The 24,372-nt window shown below is 51.0% G+C and overlaps 1 protein-coding gene across 1 annotated transcript in view; it reads right to left on the bottom strand.

Moving 5' to 3' along the window:
• LOXL2 (lysyl oxidase like 2) overlaps nucleotides 1-24,372 on the bottom strand; it is an 86,319-nt gene that overhangs the window by 22,744 nt on the left and 39,203 nt on the right. The window contains exons 4-6 of the mRNA XM_016211726.2: nucleotides 16,021-16,232; nucleotides 7,469-7,691; nucleotides 3,824-4,007 (exon numbers count right to left, since the gene is read on the bottom strand). Coding sequence (XP_016067212.2) covers nucleotides 3,824-4,007; nucleotides 7,469-7,691; nucleotides 16,021-16,232 — 619 coding nt within the window. The remainder of the gene's footprint in view (nucleotides 1-3,823; nucleotides 4,008-7,468; nucleotides 7,692-16,020; nucleotides 16,233-24,372) is intronic.

A 24,372-nucleotide genomic window follows, 5' to 3' on the forward strand; every position in this document is an offset into this window, starting at 1 on the left:
AATAAATAAATTCTCCATTCCGCCACCCAGCCCAAATACTACTCAATGAGTGCTTGTGGGTTGTTAGACTGTAGGGGAAACATTAACACAAGATCTTAGCACGCTTTAGACTCCAACTAACACCTGGTTAAGTCTCCTTCTGGCCTGATGTAAACTTACATGTCTTTCTCAGACCCTGGGGGATGTGGCCCAGAGAGCAGGGCCCACTTTCCTGAAGCACGCATACTCATGGGACACCAGGGGCAGAGCACAGAGATGGGCAAACCAGTGTTTATCACCCTTTTTTCTGCACCACCTGGTTCTGTGGTGGGTTGGGCAGGGCAGGAGATATCAAGAGAGGGCACTGGCCTGGGTGTTCAGCTGCAGCACACCCAGTGGGATCTGCAGGCCCCTGGCTTCTCTTGTTGACCTGGGTTTGACCTGCATCCTGACTCCCAGCTTTCCCTTACTCCTGGGTTCTGGACTGTACCCAGAATTGCTCCACACCTCCACCTTGGCCCTGCTCTTCCTACTTGTACAAGCCCTGGCCCCAGGTGACCACAGGGAACAAGGTATGGACTCCGGACTCACAATCAACTCAGCAGGTTACAACTAGATTTTTAAGAGCCCAGTAGAAGAGAATAGGACATAGCAGTGTTTTGCATGTTGTAAAGGTTAGCATTGTTTCACAAAGGGTTATTTCAGCTTTATGTGTATGGCATATACTGTCACATGTATTTCTGATCGGGGATTGCAAGCAAAAGGGTTTTAAAGCCAGTGCTCTAGAGCAGCGATTTTCAACCTTTTCATCTCACAGCACATAAACAAATTACTAAAATTCTGCGGCACACCAAAAATTTTTATTTTTTGCTGATCTGGCAAAAAAAAAAAAAAAAAAGGTATGACTTTGATTCATTCATACCAGATGGCTATTGTTGTGCTGGCTGTTGTCACTTTTTTATCTGACAGTCTAAGGGAAAAGAGGTCAGTGCCTCTGACTGAACAGTCAGGTATTGCATGTTTTAAAAACTCTTGCAAACACCTGTTGAAAATCCTACTCTAGAGCTTCCCTGTCCAATACAGTAGCACTTGGAAAGTGGCCAGTCCAGACTGAGGTGTGCTGTAAATGTAAAACACACCCTGGAGTTCAAGGAGTTAGTACGCAAAATGTCATCTATCTCATTCATAGATTTTTATATTGATTTCATGTGGAAATCAAAAGATTTCATATGTATTAGGTAAATAAAATAGACTATTAAAATTAATTTCACCTGCCTTTTAAAATACTTTTATTGATTTTTTTAGAGAGAGGAAAGGAGAGGGAGACAGAGAGAGAAACAACAACTTGAGATTGAACACACAGCAACTGATTAGCTGCCTCCTACATGCCCCCACCAAGCTGGGCATGTGCCCTGACTGGGAGTTGACCCAGCAATCTTTTGGTGCATGGGACAATGCCCAACCAACTGAGCCACTCCAGCCAGGGCTCACCTGCTTCTTGTTTACTTATTTATTTATTTTACATGGCTACTAGAACATTTAAAGTTATGTCTAGAAAATGTTAAGTTATGTATATGGCTTGCATAGTATTTCTATTGGACAGTGCGTCTTGAAAGTTGAAACTTCTTTACTAAGTGTTAGTTCAGCTGACCCTACTTATGCAACCGGAACGCATTCCTTCATTCCTTCATTGATCCGTCCATTCATTCACTCTTGATGAAATGAATATTCTTGGAGCACTACAAGCTGGGCACAGGCTCAGCACCAAGGACACAGAGATAAAAGACACAGGTCCTCCCCGCATGCAGCATGGGGCCAGCGGATGCATAAACAGACAGCTGGAATGCTGTCTGAGTGCCGGGGTCCCGCAGCACAAAGGGCACCGCCTGACTCTGACCTGACATCCATCCTTGTGAAAAAGACAAGTTTCGGAGAATCACAGGAGACTGGAGTCAGACAGAACCTCAGGCATCATAAATCCAGTAAAGATTCTGAGGCCCAGAAGTCACTGTGCAAGTAGGGGCAGGGCCGGGACTGGGATTCAGATCCCCCAACTTCCGTTGTCACCCTTTCACTGCCCTCACTTGGGTGTGGTCACTTGGTCCACCAGCCACAGCAAGGACTGAGGGACTGACCCCATCTGCTCTGTGACCTGACATTGAATGTGGACTTTCCCTTTTCTGCCAACCAGAGTTGACCACACCCAGTGTGGCAACAGACAGTAAATCATCCAATGGTTCTTTCAAGGACAGCATCAGAAATGTGAGACGTCACATTCTCCCAGGGTTCCACAGGCCCTCAGAAACTTTTGGCTGCTCTGGGCAGTGGAGTAATTAGGTCAAATAGCACATACCCAGGAGACATGGAATGTTTATGTCACCCAGGCCTTGTTTATTCCTCAGAATCAGTGGTCTCTGTCCTGTTGGCCTTGGGAAAGCCCAAACCATCACATCAGCAATCAATAAAATGGAACTGTAGGAATATTCGAGACCTAAGGGAAGCCTGAATTACTCACCATGACCAGAGAGGACTGCCATGAGGCCTAACAGCTGCTGAGTGGCATACTGTGACATTAATGTCCACCCCAGACCCCAAACCAGTGCATGCTCAGGAAGTTTGCAGGGGCTGGAGAGTGCAGGTAGAGAGGTGTTCTGAATGCGAGCACGATGGGGTGCAAAGGGGGAGGCCCAAATCTGAGTCAGAATACTGGGGTTTCTGTCTTTCTCTACCATTAACTATCTTGATGACCTCAGGCTTGTTCTCCTGAGCCTCAAATTCCCCATTGTTTGGATTAGATGGCCTGAGCTCCCCTAATCCCAGGACTGTCTGATCCCAGGACTCTCGCCAGTCCACTGGGCTATTATTTCCTCTCCGCTGTGATCTATGACCTCACCACATTCCTTTCTGTGGGGCAATGGCCCTGTCTGACAGCATGGAAACATCCTTTCCCCACAGGGTAGGACACCACACGCCTCCTCCCCAGCCCATTCTCCCTCCTCCCCAACCCCTTCCAGCCACAGCAGCCCCTGGTTCTCTGCAGCCTCCCTGCTGCTCAACACCCAGAGGGCTGATTTCCATTGCTCAGTCCACAGCTCCCCAGGAGAGGGCTGGGCACTCACTGGGCTGCAGTGTGTCGGGATGAAGAGCCTCCTTCTGAAGACCAGGGGCTTGCAAGGGTCAGTGGCCTTCACAGGCTCAGGGGGAAGGGACATTCTCTGTTGTGTTGTCATGTCAGGGTCATAACATTGCTCTCAGGGGATTGACCCGCTTGAAAGTTTCTTATATTTTGTTCTTTGCTCAAATGGAACATTTGTTCAGGACACTTAATAAAAACCAGGCCCCTTCTCCTTAGCATCTCATGACATCCGAAGGGGGGGCATCATGTTCCCAGTCTTCAGTGGCAGGGAGTTTTGTGGGGCTGTGCCAGAGTGGAAGAGTAAGAGGACACGGGACTCCTTTGTGTCCAGGGTGGTCCACAGTCTGATGAACCCTCAGCTCTCCTCCTGGAGGACCTTCCTGAGATTTCAGTTTGTCAGTGGGGCAGTGGGAGCCCTGGGTTAGGGGTTGGGAGCCCCCATTAAAGTATTCCTTGACTGCTAATATGTTGTCTCATCTTGGTAACTTACTCCCTTCTTTGGGCCTCAGCTTCCAAAACTGGAAAATGGGGCCTCACTGTTCCCTAAGGCCCTTCCAGGGAGAGGCCTGAGAGTCTCTAAGAGAAGCAGCTGCTGGGGGCAGGAGGAGAGCAAGAAGAGCTTGGGAAGCCCCAGGCCGGCCAGCCGGGCTGGGCTCCCATGCCATGTTCTCTGTGGAGAGGCTATGGGATGTCCTCCCTATTCCTTACCTTGCCCCAGCCGGGAGCCAACGATGGCCTCTTTGGCACTCCCAAAGCCCAGCTCTCTGCAGACCACGCTGGCAGACACCAGGTCCCACTTGTCATCGCAGATAGTACCCCATTCACCATTCTTGAGCACCTCCACTCGGCCCTCCCCGATGTTGGCACCACCTCTCAACCGCACCAGGGGCTGCTGAAGAGACAAACGATTCTGCTAAGTGCAGAGGCTGATGCACATTCAGCGGGCAGTCACTGCCCACCCCGTCCTTTCCCAACCACCCCCACTCCAAGCCCAGGCACCAGGCTGGAAGCAAAAACTGTACTAGGTGCGTGCGTGCATGCGTGTGTGTGTGTGTGTGTGTGTGTGTGTGGCAGGGCTCACTCACTCTGCAAGGTCGGCTCTGCTTCAAGTTCCCCTGGCAGTCTCTTGCGGCACTTTAGTCCTGGGCCACTGGGGAGCCCATTGGGACCCTCATCAACTCGTCCCCCCAACCCATGCCTGGCTCAAGGGCCTTACCACCAGCACCTCCCTCCACCCCTTTATCCAGAACCTCAAGCTTGAGAGCTATAGAAAGACACTCCTACCCCCCAAAGTCTGCAGACTCCAGACGGATCATCATTCTACCTGATTTATAACAGCGCTGTAAAACCAGGGCTCCTGCCTGGCCACCACTCTCACCCCTGACTCTATTCCAAGTCCAATCGGTCCCACTCTTCAGAAGATGCAGCCCCACAGGCATGCAGACAGGGTGGGTGGTTACAATTTAAACACCCCTAACTGCTCACTGACTGCCTGGAAGCCTTATCTCCTGTGGGGTCTACTTCATTGCTTAGGAATAAGATCCACTCCCCACCAGCATCATGATCCCACTGGATCACATCTTCCAAGATGAGAGCCAGGTCACTGGACTCCATCTGCCCACGTACCCTGGGCTGCATCAGTTTCTGTGCATCCATGGGTGTGCATGCATGAGTGTGTACCTGTGCATATGTGTTGGGGTGAGGGACTCAGAAGGCTTTGGGGCTTTGAGTTACTGCTGACTCTCATCCAATTCAACACAGGGGGAGTAAGGGGTGACTGTGCAGCTAGTCAATGTGTGTTGGATCAAACCAGTCACTGTCCTACTCTGGCCTGTGTAATCCTCAGCCCTGGACTCCCTTCACCCTATCTCCAACCCCCAGCGATGGCCCAGGCAAAGCAGGCCTGGCTAGAGATGGTGTGTTTTGTTTTTTAAAAATATGTTTTTATTGATTTCATAGAGAGAAAGAGAGGGGGAAAGAGAGATAGAAACATCAATGATGAGAGAGAATCATTGATCGGCTGCCTCCTGCATGCCCCCTACTGGGGATCGAGCCTGCAACCCAGGCATGTCCCCTGACTGGGAATCGAACCAGCAATCTTTTGGGGCACGGGACAACGCCCAACCAACTGAGCCACACTGGCCAGGGCTGGAGGTGGTGGTTTTTAAACATTCACCTTGAGGGCCAAGGGATCAAATGAAGCCCTGTGTCTCCATCATCCAGCCGAGGTTGCCACCCGGGCACATCTCTGTACCCCACCAACTGCGCCTCACGGCTACCATGGCAGGATGGGGTGCTGTGACAGCACCCAGTTTTACAGATCTCAGGGACTGCTCTGACCCTGGCTCCAGGGGGAGAAGAAAAAAGAGATGGGGTGGGTGCAAAATACCCTCTGGCTTCAGGGCCCGATTCTAGCTTTAGAAAACAAAACAAGTACAGCTGTTGGCTCCGGCCCGTTTCCTGTAGTCTGTGACCCCTCCCATCTCCCACCCCCCTTCCCAAGCTGTCTAGCTGATGCCAGGGCCCCTTCCCATGGAACGGACTATCCACGACCCAAGCTTAATGGAGGCAGTGCCAACAGCCTCACCGCAGCCTGCAGTGGCCAGGCAGAGCCACTTGGCCCTGGAGGAAAGAGAGGAACCAAGGGAAAATATGATGTAAGGGTTCCCGGCCCTTTTGCTTTTTTAATTGGTTTGGTATGAACTTGATTCCTTTGCTTTAAACCACACAGTAAGAGGAATTTCCAAACAGTAGGACGTGGGATCTGGGTAACACGTGAGGAAAGCTCAGTGGCTCAGGCTGAGGTCACACAAAGGATGTGGCCCTCAAATCACATGGCAGGGGACCAAGTGAGGCTGTGGTGGGATAGCAGCGGGGGAACTGGCACTGGCCAGTGCGCCTGTGCCGCCAGGCTGCACACCTGTGTGCCAGGTTTGTGCACTTCGGAGGCCCCCGTGGGGACTGGGGGGCAGTGCTGGCTGCCCACCAGAAGTGCCAGGAAGGCACTCCAAATAGTTCCCACACCCTCTGGCTGATGCGGGGCTGCAGCCTTCGCTTCACCCCTTTCCTTGCAGGTCTCTTCTTTTGTCCAAATACACCATCCCCAGTCTGGGAGGGACCTTGGTGTGGTTTATCTGTCTCCTGTTCTGGTTCCCCTTTCCCGGTGGGTGAGCCAGTTGTTGATGTTAGTGGGGAGGGGCGATTGGAGAGGGCAGAGGGGAAAGACAGGAGGGCAGTCAAGGAGAGGGGAAAGGAGACAGAATAGAACGATGCTGCCTCGGCCAATAAAACCTGCCAGGTTTGGGGAGGGTCTGCTACTCCGGCCCCACCGCCTGGACACGCCATCTGCCCCTATCACGACCTTTCTCCCTCCTCCTACCCCTGCTGTGATCAGAGCTGACTTGGAACTCACCGCTGCCCAGCTGCCTAATTTCAAAGTTCCAAGGTTTTATCTGGCACAGGGAATCGTTCCCTAATACATGCTCAACGCTCTGGCCTACTCCTCCCTCTCCTCTTCCTTGTGCTATTTCCCACCCACTATTCCCAACCACCGGCCATGTTAGCAGTTTCCAGAACATGCAAATCCCAGGGACACTTTGGTGAACAGAGGAAAACAGAAGAGCAGGAAAAAGGAAAGTTTCTCCCTGATTCTCGAGGGAAGGCAGAACAGTGCATGATCTCTTTCTCAGGAAGTGTCAAGCCCACTCTGGTTGGGGTAGTTCACTTGTCCTAGGAAATCAGTCTGTTGAAACGGGGGTGTCCATTTCTGTGAGCAGACGTGCAGGGACATCTCCTGAACACACTCACACACACACATGCACACACGCACAGGTGCTAGTGCACAAACATATTTGACTAATGCGTACAGGTAACATGGTAATGGCAGGTTTTCGTTTTCTATCTTTGTGAGAGTTTTTAAAAATTTTTCTTTGTTCTGTTGCAGAATAAACCAAAATATGCTTTGTGGCTGAGCTTAGGTGCTTTTGAGGGTTGTATTGCATTTCCAAAGGCTCTAGAGCATTTTGTCCTCTGGAAATTTGTGCAGAAGCACCAGTGTCGATGAGTCAGTCACTCTCCTCTCCTGGGCACTTGTCCCACACAGAGGGGACTTGGGTCTTATAGTGGAGCAGCGGTGGTGGAAGGGGGTGCTAACGATTTGGGGCAGGGGCTCGGTTGCTTGCCCCACCCTGCAGGTGGTATCTGCTGATGAGGCTGGTCCTGCCCTCTAGAAAAGTGGTCTGAGTTGGGGCTGGCTCTCCTCACTCTCTCCTGGGGGTCCCTGTCTGTTCCCTTAACCGCCACCACCCACCCCACCCCAAGTGCCCAGTGGCCAGACTCCTGCCCCATTCTCACCTCTGGCTTGTAGGCTTTCCGGAATCTCGAAGGTCCATCAGGGCTGAAGACCTGGCCAGGCACGCAACTCACCACAGCCGGCAGCCCATTCTCACAGGTGACATTCTTCACGGGGTCCCGCGTCACCTGCGTGCCCAGCTTGCAGCTGGAAATGTGGGCCTCTGTGCCCGTGCAGTCCATGGAGAACCGCCAATAGCGCTGCTTCTTCCGGGCGGCAAACATTCTGCAGAGGGCAGGAGGGGCAGGTGACCAGGGTGTCATGGCAGCCCCCCTCATTCCTTCTACCACTGGGCATTGGGCACCTGCCCTGGGCCAGCCACTGGGTTGCTCCTGGGGACCTGCTGGGAGAACCAGATGACATGGTCTCTGCTCTTGGAGCTCAGGTGGCTTCCCAGACGGGGATCTGCACAGCGTGTCTGCAAGCACTCCCTGAGCGCCTGTCATGCCAGGCTCTGCGCTGGGGAGCAGGACCGGGAGAGGGGCACGGCCTCCTGTCCCCCCCAGGCAGCTTACATGCTTGGAGACAAGGGACTAGCTCAGTGTAGTGAGATAATACTAAAGCCTATAGACACAAAATGCAAAAAGGGATATAACAGAGACGAGACCCTGTTAGGGTACATACCTAGGTTATGGGTTCAATCCCCGGTCAGGGCGTGTAAGGGAGACAACTGATCGATGTTTCTCTCTCTCTCTCTCTCTCTCTCAAAGTCAATAAATAAAACTGTATTGCTGAGATAATTTCAACATTTTGCTGTTGTCTTCTGCCTTTATTTCCCTTTGTCTATGAACAGTATAGCTTGATTGTTAAACTCTCTCCTGATGATATACAAGATCCCCAACAATGTGAATCCAGTGAGAACAGTCTAAAATGACCCCATCTGCTGAGTTAAAGTATACTTTGCTTGGTAAAAAAAATTATAATGGTGATGAAACTCAGCCATGGGCCTTGTCAAATCTTTACCCAGGAGCAGTGAGGCTGTTTGTCTCCGTACCACGAACTAAGGAGGCTCTTACCTGTCCTTTTTCTGGAAGGCAGAATATGGATTAAGGTGAGTCAAAGTTTTTCTAAAACAATAACCAATCAATGAGTAAGGAACTGGTTAACAGAAAGGGTACTGTGCCTCAGTTTCCCCATCTACAAGTTAGAAGTAGCATTAGGATCCACTCAATAAGATCACCAGGAAAGTTAAACGAGTTAATACTTGTGAAGCACTGAGCACCATGTCCAGCACATAGGAAGGGCTACATACGAGTTTGTAAGATAAATTAAAAAAAACAGAGAAGGGTGGGATCCCTGTGGTTGCAGTGACAAGGGACGACTTCACGGAAGAGCAGGGTTTGAACTGGGCCTTGAATGATGGTGTTTGTGACAGCAGAGGGCAGAGAGAACACCTGTCCTTTCATGCTGTCCTAGCTCTTTGGGGTCTGTGTGCTTGTCCCGGCTTGCCAGAACCCAGTGAGACGACAGAGAGAGCCAGACAGCATTGTTGCTGGCGGCTCAGTGGAGGAGCTCCAGGGCGGCCTGGCCCCTGGAGGGAACAGAAGCAAGGTCCTGTCCCTGCTGGTCCAGCAGACCTGGGAGTTTCTGCTTTGCCTCAAAATGAGTGGGATGTGAACACAGAGGGAGGAAGAACCCTACAGATACCACCAATATCTTTTCTTAACCAAAAATTGAGGCCTGTAACAATTCTAGTATACTTGCGGACACCCTGACACGGAATCTTTGAGAAAAGGACTGTCCTGGAAAATTCTGGGTGTGTGCTCAGCAGAGCTGCAGCCCAGAGTGAAGAACTACCCATGAGGGCTACTGACAATTCCCAGAAACACTGCCCCTTCCCACTTCCTGCAGGCCCCTGCGCTGGGAGCCAAGGCTCCAGCGTGTTCCCCACGACACCCCCACATCAGGAAAGGGAACACGCTCCCGGTATTAGCTGTACAAGGATTGGTCAGCTCGCACAGGCTTGGAGAATCCTCTTGCTCTCAGCTTTCAGAGAACACCAACTCTGCCAGGAACAGATGTGCTGAATGCTGTGCCTCCCCAGGCAGCCCCGCCTCCCGCTTACATCAGCTCACAGTAATGCTCCCTGACTCTCCACAGGCTCCCATCACACAGCACCCACCCCTCCCCCATGATTCATGCCAGACAGGCCCCAGGGGGTGCAGATGAGCCCTGGGGAGAATGGGTGGGCAGCCCACTCCAGGCCTAGTGATTGGAGAGGGACCGGGGTTAGGGGACAGCCATTGGTATGGATGGGAAGCCTGCGTGAGAAATAAGTGTCCATGTCTATGGCTGGGTAGCAAGAACACGGGGCTGGGCTGATTCAATTAAAAATAAAAAAAGTCCTGCTGGCTCTCTTCCAGCCAAGGGGAACCCTGCTTTTGTAGGAATTCTGCCAGCTGCTGAGCATGTCTGTTCCAATTACATACTTTGGAAGTAGGTGTGAAGGAAAAGGGGCCACATACTAAACCTGACACGCTCAGGGGAGGCCTGCATGGCAGCCTTACAAACTCAGAGACCTAAAGTAACCACACAGAATGATCTGAAATTAAAACTTTCCACCTAAAAGCAGGTCATGGCAGGTAGTCATTTCCTAAACCAGTATCTTCCCTGATAAAGGTCAATCTTTACTTTAACTGAGACTGTCTAGTGTCTTTTTGCATCTACCTTAATACCTTAATATACCTTCGGAATGTCAGGGTAACTTCCCTTTTCCCCCCCAGACACCCCCCCCCCCCCAGGTCACAACCACTGCACAAAGCAGAGAACGCAAATCCCCTGATTGTTATTATCAGGTTAATTGTTGACTGTTAACTATCCTGTACTCACCTTGTGAAAGAAGTATCTGTTCCTTATACTTTTTATCAAATTCCAAAGATTCCCTCCTCCTTGGCTTTCTCCCACCTCCCTTAACGTATGAGTTGCATGTAACCACCTTATGCCCCTTCCTCTTATTGTAATGTATGAAGTAAGGTGCAAAACTCCATTCTCCGGAGCATTTTCTCAGTCCATTGAGATTTTGCTTCCTGGCAATTATCAGTTTGGCTCAAATAAAAATCTTACCCATTTGGATGTTTCTTACGTTGACACAGGGATATTACACAGGATGGGGGTACGGGACCCACTGTGAGACAGGCTTGAGCTGAAACTCAACTGATCACCTGACATCCATAACTCCCTACTCTGACTGGTGGTGTGATAGGCAGTTAGACATGAGCAGAGCAAGGACAATGGGCCAGGTACAGAAGGTCACCAGCTGGGAAGCCCCAGGTGCCTAGCAAAGGACAATTGTAGGGTGGGACCTCGCCTCCAGGGTGACCTTTCCTCCCCTAGCATATCATTGGTCATTCGGTTTGGACCCCCTGACCTTTCCTCCCTAGAGGTAACATCTAGGACTCAGTTATATTTCAGCTCCAGGCTCAGAAAAGCAACAAAACCAGACCAGCAACCCCATGGCTGACTTCAAGACCAGCAGCATCGGGTAATTACCCTGGAGCCAACCAATCAATCAGTGGAGACCTAGACCCTGAAAGGACACACCTGGAAAATGGATGAATATTCAATTAAGGTCTTCTCCTGGGACTTGCCCTAAAATCTCCACCCTTAAAACCCTTAGGTCTGAGGACCCAGTGTACTCTCCCTCCTGAGAATGTGCTCCAGCCTTTCCTTTTCCCTTCCTACCCCCAAGCCCTCAACCCCGAGTTACCATTACCTTTCTCACTTCAAGCTCCAATGCCCTTCTTTACCTCTATAACTTGTTTCCTAAGCCAACCTCTTCTATGTATTACTTTTTCCACCTTCGTGATTTTTCCAAATAAATGTTCTCTTATAGCGTGAGTCTTGGCTCTGAATTCTCTCCTAGCCAGAACTCAAGTACTGAGGTTGCTGAACCCAGGTCTGGTCTGACCCCACAGTTCTAACACACACCGCCACCTACAACAGTGGGACACAGTGACATTTAGGTCTCCGTGTCGTTTCAGTTCAGAGCCAGTACCTGGAAGTGTCCCAAAGTTCTGATTATTTCCTCTCTCCCAATGGACAGTTTATCCTGATAAAAGATCCTAGATCCCTTTGAGGAAGGCTGGGAGAAAGATTAATAGTATAAAATTTGAGCGGTGTACCAGGGTCCTTCCTCAAAGGGACCCAGCCTCCCCTTCATTCAATGGGCTCTGGGTCTGTAAAGTGGCTTACGTCTGGGAATTGATTGAGGGCTGTGACTCTCTGTTTTTATGATTCAGGTTAGACTTCCGTTCACATGACCCAGAACTTTCCTGCTTATACAGAACAAGTAAGAACTTAGTAGGCTTTCTATCTATAGTCATTCGCCACATAGGACTTTCGGTCAATGATGAACCTCATATGACGGTGGCGTACCATATAGCCAAGGCGTGCAGCAGGCTGTACCATCTAGGTCTGGGTGAGCGCACTCTGTGATGTTCGCACCTAACGACACAGTTCTCAGGACGTACCTTTGTTGTTGGGCAGCACACGACTGTACTTCACTTCTAGGAACACCATGATCATCCAATCAATGCCTTAGGTCTGTGCAGGTCAGACTACTTCTATTGCTGCTTTGACTCTGCTGTCCACCCCATAACCAAGCCTATCTTGCCTTTGGTGGCTAAGTGCTGCCACTTGCCACTGCCACCTCAGGATCAGTTATCCCCACTGCACTGAGGTTGCCCAATTCAATGACTGTAGTCCCACTGCGAGGTCTGGCCTAAAGAGAAGAGCAATCACAGAGCTCTCCATGGGTTCTGAGACTCCCCTCACAGAGTTAGTCCTCAGGTGTGGTGACAGGTATGTCCTCTGGACCCTCCCCGGGTGAGTGAGTAGGTCTCAAATGACAAATCCATTGTAAGCTTCCATCTGATGGACGAAAGAGGCCACCTACTAAACCTGACAAGTTCAAGGGAGGCCAGCACGGCAGGCCCTACAAACTCAGAGACCAAAAGTAACCACAGAGGGTGGTCTGAACATAAAAATTCCTAAATAAAAGCAGATCATGGAGGGTAGTCACATCCTAGGCCGGTAGCTTCCTTGAGGAAGGTCTATCTTTACCTCAAGTGGGCCAGTCGGTCTATTGTCTTTTTGCATCTAAGATAAAATACCCTTCGAATGTCAGAGCAATCTCCTTTCCAGACTCCTCAGGGCAAACATCACACCAGAGTATGAAACCACAGAACCCCTCATTGTTATCTTGTTGCCCAAATGCCATCTTTATGTGCTGTAAACATAAATTGTCAACTATCCTATACGCACCAATGTAAAAGTATTTGTCTCTTCATTTTATCCAGTCTCAGAGATCTCCCTGCCTTGCTTTCTCCTGCCTCCCTAATCTCTCACCAATGGATTTCATGTAACCCTCACGTCTCCCCCTTTCATTCTAATGTATAAAATAGGCTGTAAAACTGCCCTTCTACAGAGTATTTTCTCAATCTGCCGTTATTTTGCTTCCTGGCAATTGTCCTCAGTTTGGCTCAAATAAACTCATAAAAATTCTACAGGTTTTGGACATTTCTTACATGATACTTTGAATTCCTTCCTCTACATCAGGGGTGGGGAACATCCGGCCCTCAGGCCATATTTGGTCTGGCCCTGCCAAGGCCTTACTAAAGAGAAGCAGTTCTAGCCATCATATTAGGGGTGAGTTAATTAAATGTTTGACCAAATATAGCAGGCTAGTTTTTAAGTCGATAATTTTGTATGGCCCTTGAATGATGTTATAAATATCCAATTGGCGCTTGGCAGAAAAAAGTTTCCCCACCTCTGCTCTACATGAAACCAAGAGAGGCTGGCATTTTCATTTCACTCATGGACCTTTGGTTCCATGTTTCAGCCAACCAACCAACCAAGCAAACTGTTAGAGCCCTTCCAAACTCCCCAGATGCAATGCTAGATGAAAAATTCCTGTTAAGTGAGTTTGTGTCAATAGTGGGATGCTGCTTTCAGAAAGAAAAAGAAAAGACTAAGGTACAAAATGCTCCTGCCCCCAGGGTGGACCCCGAGGCTTCAGCTTCACTGACTTCAAGGTACACATGAGGCTCAAGAGCAGAAGTCAGTTCATAGCAAAGCAGCCAGTGTTGGGGAGCCCTGGACTCCACTCTTGGGCAAGTCTTGGGGTTAAGAAATCTTTGGGGACATGTGGGTAAGCCTCCTGGACTCCTCTGACTTGGAGGGCGGGGTGGCTAGCAGAGGCTCTGAGGAAGAGCTGCAGTCCCAGCCTTGGGGAGATTCTGAGTGGCCACCAGACCTAGGAGTCAGCAGAGGGAGCCAGGGTGGAGAGGCCTTGGTCCCTGCCCTGGTGAGTTCTCAAGCCTGCAAAGCTCCTTAGGGCCATGGTGAATGCACAGAGGTTACTAACACCATCTCAGACAGAATTACTTTTCCAACACTTTCCTTCCTAGAGTGAAAGGCTTCCCTGGGAAGCCACTTCCCCTGGCTGGGTAAGAAGGACATAGGGGAATGGGGAAAGACGTTACTGGCCACGGATTCAGGGGCCACACAGGGTGTGATCTTCTCTCTGGCTCCCAGGCTTTTGTTTTCCTCAGCTCCTGAGCAGGGCTCACAGACATGCCATCGTCAAGCCAGCCCTGCTCCAGCTCTCAAGCGTAACAGCCAGCCTGTGGTGGGAGCCTGGGCTGAGTGGCCAGAGCTGGAGCAGGGTCTGAAGGTGGAGGCAGCAGTGTGACAGCTCTCCCTGAGGAGCCCTGCGGCTCTGGCAGGGGTGGGCCCTGTGACCCCCAAATCCACTGCCCTTAAGGCCTAAATCTCTCATTGTGCAGACTGAGGACTTGGACCTGGTGACCTCTGAGGCTGGCCCATGCCCCGAGAGTCCCCGCTCTTTGCTGACAGCTTTCTCCAGCTGGCTGCCATCTCAATCCCTAAGAGCACCACTGACGCACCGATAACTCTTCCCGGCGCACCTTTCTCTTTTGGGGCCCAACTGTCCGCTGAGTCCTGGAGACTAACACAAAACATCAGAGACAAGCAGAGAAGGTTTTGCCCCGCGCTCCTGCTCCTCCATGCCACCTCCAGCTAGAAGTCCTAAGGAAGAGCTGGTCTCAAGCAGCCTTAGGCAAAAATATCACCCACCACCACCTCAGATGCTCCCAGCCTTTGAAGTCCTTTTCTGCCCCCATGTGAAAGACCAAAGGCACAGACTGAAGGGTGGGAGGGCCAAGGAGGGGGTTTCAAAACCAGCATGTGAGAGAATCTGCTGCCTAAATAGATCTGAGATCCCTCCTCAAAATCAGAAAAAGGACTCTGGACCCGCCACGGTTGGGAAGATGGCTTTCAAAGGCCTTTTGAACAGGCACGTGCTGCTGGCCTCAGGTACCCCATGAACCCTGGGCAGGGCTGATGGCAGCCTCCCCAGGCCCGGGACTGGACTGAGACCAGTTGTCAGGCTAGGACACTGTGGGGCAGCCAGATGGGAGCTTGTGGGGGGTGCATGAGTGAGGTTTGCTTTTCTTGGCTCCAGGGGTAGAAAAAGCTGAGAAGGTGTCTCCAGGGAAGGAGCTGGCCAGCTGGCAGGAATTCTCCAAAGTATTCAGAGGACGGGAACCTTGGTGCAAACAGGAAGGTCTGGGCCACATCTGAGGGTGTCTGGGGTGGGGATCACCACTAGGATCACCCCTAGAGGGTTAGTGAGCCCGCCCAGCTGAGCAGCTCAACCACCAGCACTCAGCCTCACAGTGGGCTGGGGACTCTGACCCAAAATAGCCAGGCCAAATCCAGGGACCTGCACTATGCCCTGACCCCAGGGACCTGGAGGGAGAGCTGGGTCTGGATCCCACATCTCCTGACTTCCCCAGGCTTAAAAGGAAAGAGCTGGGAGTCTACACTCTGTAGGAAACTGGACCCCGTAGCTGGAGACCTATGTTTGGATCTTAGATCTGCCATTTTCCTCTCTGATTTCGTTTCCTCAACTGTAAAATCAACCCCTACTTCTTAATACTGTGAGGACTCAATGACTAAGTACAGAGCCTGGCTCGCAAGAAGCACTCAGAAACAGGTCATCATTAGAGACAGGAAGGCCCAGCACCAACCAGGACGCCCGCCCGCCACCCCCTTCTCATGGGGGAAGCCCCTTAACTTGGAGAATTACTCTAAGTCCCGATATCACCCACTCCTTTCCCCCCGGGAGATGTTAACCTTGGAAACCATAACAAAATTTTAAGATTTCATTGAGGTTGGTGTAACTGATCAAATTTCCTAACAGTTAATTTTCCAGACATCGTTTACTGAAGGCAAGCAAACATCTCTCCTTAAGTTGGTGGTGTCCTGGTCCAGCCCCTGTGGTCACCGAGGTGGCTGTCAGCACTGAGAGAGGGTTTTTCTTGCAGGTCCCCTCTGCCGTCCCCTCCCCGCGCTCTGCCCTTGTCATCCATGTGGGTGTGCCTCCCACAGAAGTGTGAGCTCCTCAGGGGTGAGGCCCGCACATGACGGCCGGCTGGCGGAGGCCTCTGCCCAGCGCCCACCGCAAGAGCCGACTCTTCACAAAGCGGGCAACGGCCCACCGAGGAAAGCTCGCTCTGTGCGGGCCTCTTACTTGTACACTTTGGTGTTGTACGTCTTCTCCCCAGGGAAGCCAAACATGCCACAGACCACGCGGGAATTCTTGGCCGTCCAGTGCTTGTCGCAGATCTGTTTCCAGGCCTTGCCCTCCTTCACTTCCACGTAGCCCTCGGTCACGGGGGTGCGCCTGCGGTAGGCAGAGAGGATGGGTCGGATCCGGATGTCCTCCACCTGGATGTTCAGGTTCTGGGAAGGAGGCGGCACCAAAGGACATGGTTATTTTCCTGGCCCAGCCATGGAGAGGGGACGCATCCAGCCTGCCTCCACCCTCAGGCCCTGCAGGGGCTATGGGCACTCCCCATGAGCACAGGGCACAGGGCACAAGGCCATGGTGATAAAGCAGCATTACACGAGGGAGGGAGTGTGACTGCGGGGACCCAAGGAGAGGGGGCAGGGGTGACCTGTGCCCTCAGAAGACTCAGAGGGCCCCAACAGCCTCCTCCTGCAGGGGGTCTCAAAATTACAGCAGAAGAGAGGTGTTCCTTGAATTTTCATGTTCTATACTAAAATTAATTTGGATTTTGTATTTTACTCCAAAGCATATGTGTGCACGCATGTGTGTGTGACTGTGTCTGTGTGTGTGTATATCTTTCCTAAGACTGAAGTTTCAGGCAGATGAGCCTCGGCTATCCTGAGGCTGGTGGTGCCACCTTGCACACCACCTAGTATCCTGGGGAGGACATTCCTGAGTGAGAACATCCCAGGAGAGTATGGGTAGGGCTTGGAGAGAAAAGTGGAGGGGAGGAGTGTGTGCAGGGACCCAGGCATGCTTAGTGGAGGGACATGTTCTGGGGACCAGAAGGTAAGGGTGGACACAATCTGTGGCAAGAAAGGGAAAGATTCTGAATGTCTTGAGGTCTTTGGAAAGCACCCTCCTCGCCCCCATCCCATCCATCGTTCTGAGGCTCTGAGTGAGAGAGGCAGGACCCTGGGGAAGGAGGGAGAAGCTCAGTGGGGAGTAGACTCTTGTCTCCCTGCAGTGTGGGCTCTCCTCCCCATACCCTGACACTGAGCAGCAATGTCCCTGCCCCATACCTCCTCCCAGGTCACAGGGATTTGGCAGAAGGACAGGGGGCCTTGAGAGGCCAAGCTGAGTGGGAGGAATGGGGGGCTGCCCCAGAGCTTACGCTTTTCCAAGGCTCACCCAATCTGCCCTCAAACACCAAGGAAGCTTCCTCCTGAATCTCTCACTTCCAGCCCCTCCTCTCTGCCCCTGCCCCTGGCCCCACATATGGGGCCACCACCAGCTCTTGCGAGGCTTCCTAACTGAGTCCCTGCCTCCATCTTTCCCCTTCACTCGTCTGCCACAGGCCAGCCACCAGAAAACTCTTTGTAATCTTTTCCCTTGACTGCCCACTTTTGCCCATGTAGTAATGTCCAAATTACTTAGCGAGGTGCCCACAGCCCAACATGACTAATTCCACCTCCCCTCTAGCCACCTCACAGTCCCCAGCACCAAATCTATACTCAGATCCGATGAATTGAAATGTAATAATAATAGCTGCTGTGTGTGAGTCCTACAGTAAGGCTTCAGGTGCTTTCTCTCACTTAGTGCTCGAACAATAGAACAAGGTGCTTTATAGCTATTGTCCTCCCATGATCCAGGTGAGAAAGCTGCTTGGCTCCAATTATCTCCTCAGGACCACCTAGAGGCAGGAGCACCCGAGGTCCATGGTGAGAAGCTCTCTGAGCTGGGCCAGGGTGGGAGAGGTGGGGCTGGGCATGGGTGCTGGCAGGGAGAAACTCGGAGACCCAACCCAAATGCCAATGAAGGTTGCAAACGAACCACAAGGTTGAACAGGACCGTTATTTGGGTGCCCAGGGATTCGTGTTTCCTCACTACTGGCTCCAGGGTGCGAAGCCAGGCCTGCTCTGCCAGGCCTGCAGGGCGGCGGAAAGTATGTGGGCCGGTGGCAGTGATGGCATTTGGCCCTGGTTCCTTTCCACGAAGAGTGGAAGGAAGGAAAGCCGCCAGTGGCAAAAGGATGCTGGCCAGCTTGGATCCGAGATTCTTTACAGCTTCCATTCAGGCCACAGAACCTGTGCCACCAAGACACGTGGACAGCGGCAAGCCAAGAAAGTGCCTGAGGTCTAAACCAGCCCATGGGCCAGCCCCTCCTGCCTCTCCCCACCTCGGAAGCCAGGCTGGAATTCCAGCCTGAGATGCGTAATGCCCAGAGGAAATTTACCGCTGCAACGTCAGCCCTGTGGCTTCACTGGGCAGGCACACCGAGGACTTGATTACATTCACAGATCCTCCCTCTCACCCCACCCACACCCCCACCCCCCACCATGGGGCAGCAGGCAGGCTGGTTAAGGGAGGTGTGTCATGTGGACATCAGCACCCCAGTCAGCACCCCAATTACAAAGAGAAGAAGGAAGTCCAGGAGGTAGGCAGAGCTCAGAAGACCCCAGTACCCCTTGTTCTGATGGGGGACAGCATCCCCTAAGCAGAAGTATAACGGCTGAGGAAAGCCAGGCAGGCTCTAGGATGTGGAAAGCAAGCCTTGGAGAGCCCTGGCCAGTGTGGTTCAGTGGTTAGAGTGTTGACTTGCACACCGGAGGGTTAGGGGTTTGATTCCCACCCCTGGTCAGAGCATGTGTGGGAGGCAACCAATCGATGTGTCTCTTGCACATTGATGTTTCTCTCTCTCCCCCCGCCTCCTCGACCTTTCCCTTCCACTCTCTCTAAAAATCAATGGAAAAAATACCCTCACCCCCCCCCCCCAAAAAAAAGGCTTGGAGGAGTGAAAGTGCTAGAACAGATGTCACTGTTCTTGTTCTTTCACCAACTCACTGCTAGTGTGTGTGTGTGTGCGTCCATGTGTCTGCACAGGTCTCTGTGGGATGGGCCTTTTTGTGTGTGTCTGTGAGGGTGACAATGTGTATGTGGCAGGTTGTGCATCTGTGTGTTTGAGGGTCTCCGTATGTGTGGAGTATGTGTCTATTTGTGCACCTATGCGGTCGAGGACAGAACCAGAGGGACTGGTTTCTTTCAAAGCCTTAGGAGAGCGGTCAGGGTAGGTTTATATTTGGTTCCTTCAAAATGAGTCTTTCCTTCACCCTCCACAGAACAATTCCTTCCCATTCTGTTAGGCTCAAATCCATCTCATTTGCTCATTCATTCATTCAACAGAATACATCTCTCTCCTTCATGGACCCTGCCAGGCTTCCCCCAACCACAGGGCCTGCCTCTTCTATGAATTATGACGCCTGCAAGGGCCCCCATTTATCAAACACCAGCCAAGTCGTTACACGCCAGGCTCTCTGCTCAGAACTTTCCGTCCATCCCCTCGCTCAATTCCCAAGACAGCCTATGAGAAGGCTAATAATGGTCTACCACACTCTAGGGGAAAAATGAGAAAAACTGGCAAAGTTTCACAACTTCTCCAGGCTTACACAGCCAATCAGTAGGAAAGCAAGAGCGAAAACCAAATTCTGACTCCAAGCCCGTGCTCTAGGCTCCTAACTACTGGTCTCTGGGGGGTCCTTGCGCCCCCTCCCTCATGCCCTGTCCACTGCCTGGTGTGGAAGGGCTACTTGGGGAAGGGCCTGAGGCTCAGGCCTCTGGGTGGTCTCTTGGGGTCCTGCCTAGTGCTGTGCACATTAGAAGTCCACCCTGCGCCCGCCTGGAGGAGCTGTGAGTCAGACCCAAGTGCACACACTTGAGGGCAGAGCCGCTTCCCAGCTGCTCTTGACTCATGGGGGGGGGGGGGGCGGGAGCAGGGAAACCCTGCGTGGCTCAAATTCAGCGCTCACTGCTAGTTAAGGAGCTCACACAGGCTGCTCAGAGACTCCTGTATAGGAAAACATGCAGACACACATCACTTCCTTGCTTATTTCACTGCTGTGGAATCCCTTCCATAACCACAAGTGTTGGGATTATTTTCCCCAGAAGTTCAACTCCAAAAGAGAAGAAAAGACTTGAAACACTAAAACATACACACATTTTTCTTTTCTAACAAAGGGCTCTCTAGACTTGCTAGTTTTACATTAAGCTCAATAGCCCAGAAGCTGGTAACACATTTGGCACATTTAAAAATTCAAATTAAGATCTGAATTCTGTTCCTCTCTCCAGAGACAGTAGTTCCCCCAGCTCTCCTAAAGGATCTCCTCCAGGGAATCCACAGAAACCTTCTGTGTATGTCCTTCTCAGAGCTCATCACATCCCCAGGGAGGGCCTGAGCCCTGGGAGTGATTATCACCTGCTTCCAAAATGGAAAAGCCAGGGTGGGACCGCCTGCTTCGCCAGTGGGCTGGGAAAGAGCTTGGAGCCCAGTCATGTGCTTGATTGATATTTCACACTTGTAGCTTCTGTGAATGACTTGCAAATTCTACAATGTGACTGTGTAGGGCTGTTGCCAATGAGGAAAAATCACTAGTTTTGAAAGTCTAGTTGGAGATTGCATCAGAGAAAGATACAGGGGGAGGCAAGGCAGCAACACAAACAAGCCTACAATGCACTTCAATCTGTCTGAAAACTGGGCACCAACACAGCCTTCCCATGAAAAGCCTCCCTGATCTTCCTCTCTCATTCCCTCTCTCCCCTTCTTCCAGCCAATGAGCTTCTCCCACTGCCATGCCAACATCAGTCACTCTTTGAACACCCTGGGAGGCACGTTTGCAAGGACAAGGTCTTCGCCAAGGATCCTCCTTCCCTCTGCTAAGTCATAATTTAACATCAGCCCAGCCTTCTCACCTGAGATGGGAAGGAGGGGTGCTGGGGTGGGAGGACCATGATGGAGCTACACCAGTCCTCCATCATCCCAACTGGAATGCACGACTGGCGAGTTCTACACAACCTCCGCTCACTCAGCAAGCCCCTTCCCTCTGCTGCTAAGAGGTTTCTGCATCTTGCTCTCAAAGCCTGCAGCTTTCTTTATTCAGCTTTTTAAAAAATGGCCTTCCAGATAGAGATTCCTTTTCCCAACTGCCAGCATGGCACCTTCCTCAGCACCTCAACCCCAACACATCCAGGATGCCCTCAGTCTTCTCTGTTTTCGCTAAGAGAGGCTCCAGCCCATCCAGTTCACAGACCAGAAGCCTCACATGCCTTTTGCATGCTCTCTCTTCCTCACTGTTATAGCCCATTCTGCCCAGCAAGGCCTTTGCTATCCTTCCACCACCTTTCCATCCCCACTTCTGTTTCCCAGTCAGGTGTGCAGTGCAAATCGTGCAGGTAGAAGGGCATTATAATTCAGTCATTTCACGAGGGCCCGGTGTGTCTCCTCAGTCTGGGCGAGTTACTGGCACATTCATCCACCATGACCATTGTGTCTTCATGTGCCTTGCTCAGAACCTTCCTGTGACTCCCCAGGCCTTATGCTCCAGTTTAGAGTTTCCCTGATCTTTCCATCTTTCCCTCCTTTCCCATTTTCCAGCCAGTGAACTCCCACTTTCCAAGCTCACTCTCTGAATTCCTGCAATTCTCTCTTCTCTACCAGAATCCTACCGACCCTCAGGAACAATTTCATTCATTCATTCAAAAAATATCTGCTGCACCCTGGCCAGTGTGGCTCAGCTGGTTGGGCTTTGTCCCCTGCACCAAAAGGTTGCCGGTTAGATTCCCAGTCAGGACACATGCCTGGATTGTGTCTCAGTCCCCAGTAGGGCGCATGCAGGAGGCAGTTGATTGATGTTTCTTTCTCATTGATGTTTCTCTCTCTCACCCTCTCCCTTCCTCTCTCTCTCTAAAATCAATTTATAAATCTTTAAAAAAAAATTCTGTTGAGGGCTATAACTTCCCAGCACTGTTCGAGGCCCTGGGACATAGGTCAATGAGGCAAGCCTTGCTGTCACTTATGACAGAGGGGAGGCCACCTACTGCATGTAGTCCCCTCAGCCAAATATCTCAACCACGTAGATTTGATTTCTCCTATATCCTTCTAGCATTTGCTTTCTGAGTTGCTCATTTAGTCCTTGGTTATACTGACTATCTTAAACTGCTCTTTATCTGTCCACATGTTTTTGCTGCCTCATTGGACTATGAGTCCCTCAAGGACAGAACTGTGCCTCCTTCATTTTTGTATTACCCACAGCTCCTACTGCCAGAGAGACACATAGTGGGTCCTCAAATATTTTTGGAATGAACCAATAATAATTTCTAAAATATCCAATTACAGGAATTCAGTTTAGCTAGAGAAGTTGGGCTCCCAGGCCAAAAATGTAATAAAGACTCCCTTTATTCTTTGTTTACTGCAACGTAAACAGTGAGGCAGCGCTTGCCTCCCTTCACGGCATGCGCACTACTTGTATGACTTATGGACAGACGAGGAGCATGTCTGCCCTTTATCCATGCGTTCTCTTGTCATCTGGCCTATTTAGCACCCTCCTTTCCCCCCTGAAACCTGACGTGAATAAACAGTTATTGAACTGAACTGAAAGTGGATCTGACCATCAGCACACATTTAGACAGTTTAGCTAAGTGGGTGTTTTTGTAAAGCATACGAGGCACGTTGTGTTAGAAGAGTCTGGCTATGCTGTGATTATCCCCTTTGATGATCAAATTGGGAATTCATAGTAGGAATTGACTGTAACATTCTCCAGCCCATGACTTGTGTCGGATGAAAGGGGAGAGGGAAGGTATTGCCAGGATGTCTGTTTCTCAGCTCTGTGATGGAGACTAGTTGGGCCAGTGGGGACAGGGCTGGGGTGGTGTGGAGAGCTGAGGTCATGCTGAGCTACCAGAGGAAAAAGCCACAGTCTGTCTGGGCCCTCCTCCTATAAATCAAAAGCTTTGCAATGCTGCTGGAAAAGCAAACGCTCTGTTTCATTTTCCAACCCAAAGCACTGGGATAGGTAACAGAGGCTGCTTCTTTGGAGAACAGGCAAGCCCTGCTGTCTGCAGGAAGCTGGCAGGACACCTGCTCCAGCAACCAGTCCCTCTGACCCAGCAGGAGGGCTGAGGCCACAGACCAGGCAAGTCTTGGGCCAGGCTCAACAGTTCACCACACTCCCAGGTGGGGTATCCGATGCTTCTCATAGCAATCATCGCCATGGTAACAAAGTAATGATCTGTGAAATCATCTTTCTCCACTACTAGACAGCAAGCTCCAGCAGGGCAAGACTGTCCATTCATTTCATTAATCCCTTTATTCCCAGGACCTAGCATAGGGTCTGCGCTCAATTGAAATATATTGAATGAATGAATGAACAGATACAGCATCCAGCTGCTTCAGCAACAGCCTCATGGGGATGGGGTGGGTGGATTCCATGGCACTGACCCCTCCAGCATGGCTGAGGTGACTCAAATGAACCACTGGGGCCCATTGTAGAGCCAGACTGGACACTATCAGCCTGCCCTAGTCACATCAGCAGGTCACCAGACAGAAGCATCCTCTCACCCAGCTCAGCCCCCACTCCTTCCACAGGGCATCCCTTATACTTTCTTTTCCCATTAATCTCTCCCTTTCCAAACTGCCACACAACTTACCATCTACCCCACACTGCTCAAAGTGTGAGTACTTATTTCATCTAAAACAATTTATATTGCTTCTTATTCATGTATTTCATCTCACAAACAATGATAATGGTATTTATGCTTTTGAGAGGGTTGCATGTGCAATGCCCTGGCCACGAACCAGATTCCCAGACTTTCCAGGATGTGTGTAATTTCAAACATTTTGTGTTCGCTGCATAAATGCCCTTTTGCTTTTCAGATGCTGTGACCTATTTTTAGTTGGGAAAATAGGTCACCTTAGAACGACTTCTCTTGTGTCCCTTGCGGTGGCTGGCAAGCCTGGCCACTTGGAGGCCCTCGATAAACAGAATCATGGAATGTTAGCACCGGACAGGCTCCGTGAGCTGGAGACACCAAACCCAGGATGGCTCGACAGTCCAGCAGGACTGGGGATTTCACTGCCTTGCTGAAGAGTCCAGCACACACTGCCCACTTGTTACCATTTCTCCTGCCACAGACGGAGGCCGTCCAGCTCTCTTGTGGCCATTCAGGGAAGCAGGTCTATATTTAGGCCTGGAGGGACCACCACCTTCTAAACTGTGCAGAGATGAACACAGCCTCCCTTTCTCTCCTAAACCACCCAGTGCAACCTGTTGCACCCCCTCTCTGGTGGGAGAACAAAACTCCTGGCTGGGAATATGGGACCATTTAAGAGTTGATTACTCCCTTTGGGCTCCAGGCCTCCACCCCCAGATGCCTCCGATGATGGTGAGATAAGGCTGCTGCTAAGAAAAAACACACTTGAAGCATTTGGCAGCTGTCTGTGACTAATAAAAACCTGGACTCCTGGAATTAACATTTTTGCAACAGCTTCAGTCTCTGGTTATGAGAAGAAAAAGCTTTTTCAGGTCTCAGTGCCCTTCCAGA

The sequence above is a fragment of the Miniopterus natalensis genome, chromosome 4 (assembly GCF_054644295.1).
Source record: "Miniopterus natalensis isolate mMinNat1 chromosome 4, mMinNat1.hap1, whole genome shotgun sequence".
In the NCBI taxonomy this organism is placed as follows: domain Eukaryota; kingdom Metazoa; phylum Chordata; class Mammalia; order Chiroptera; family Miniopteridae; genus Miniopterus; species Miniopterus natalensis.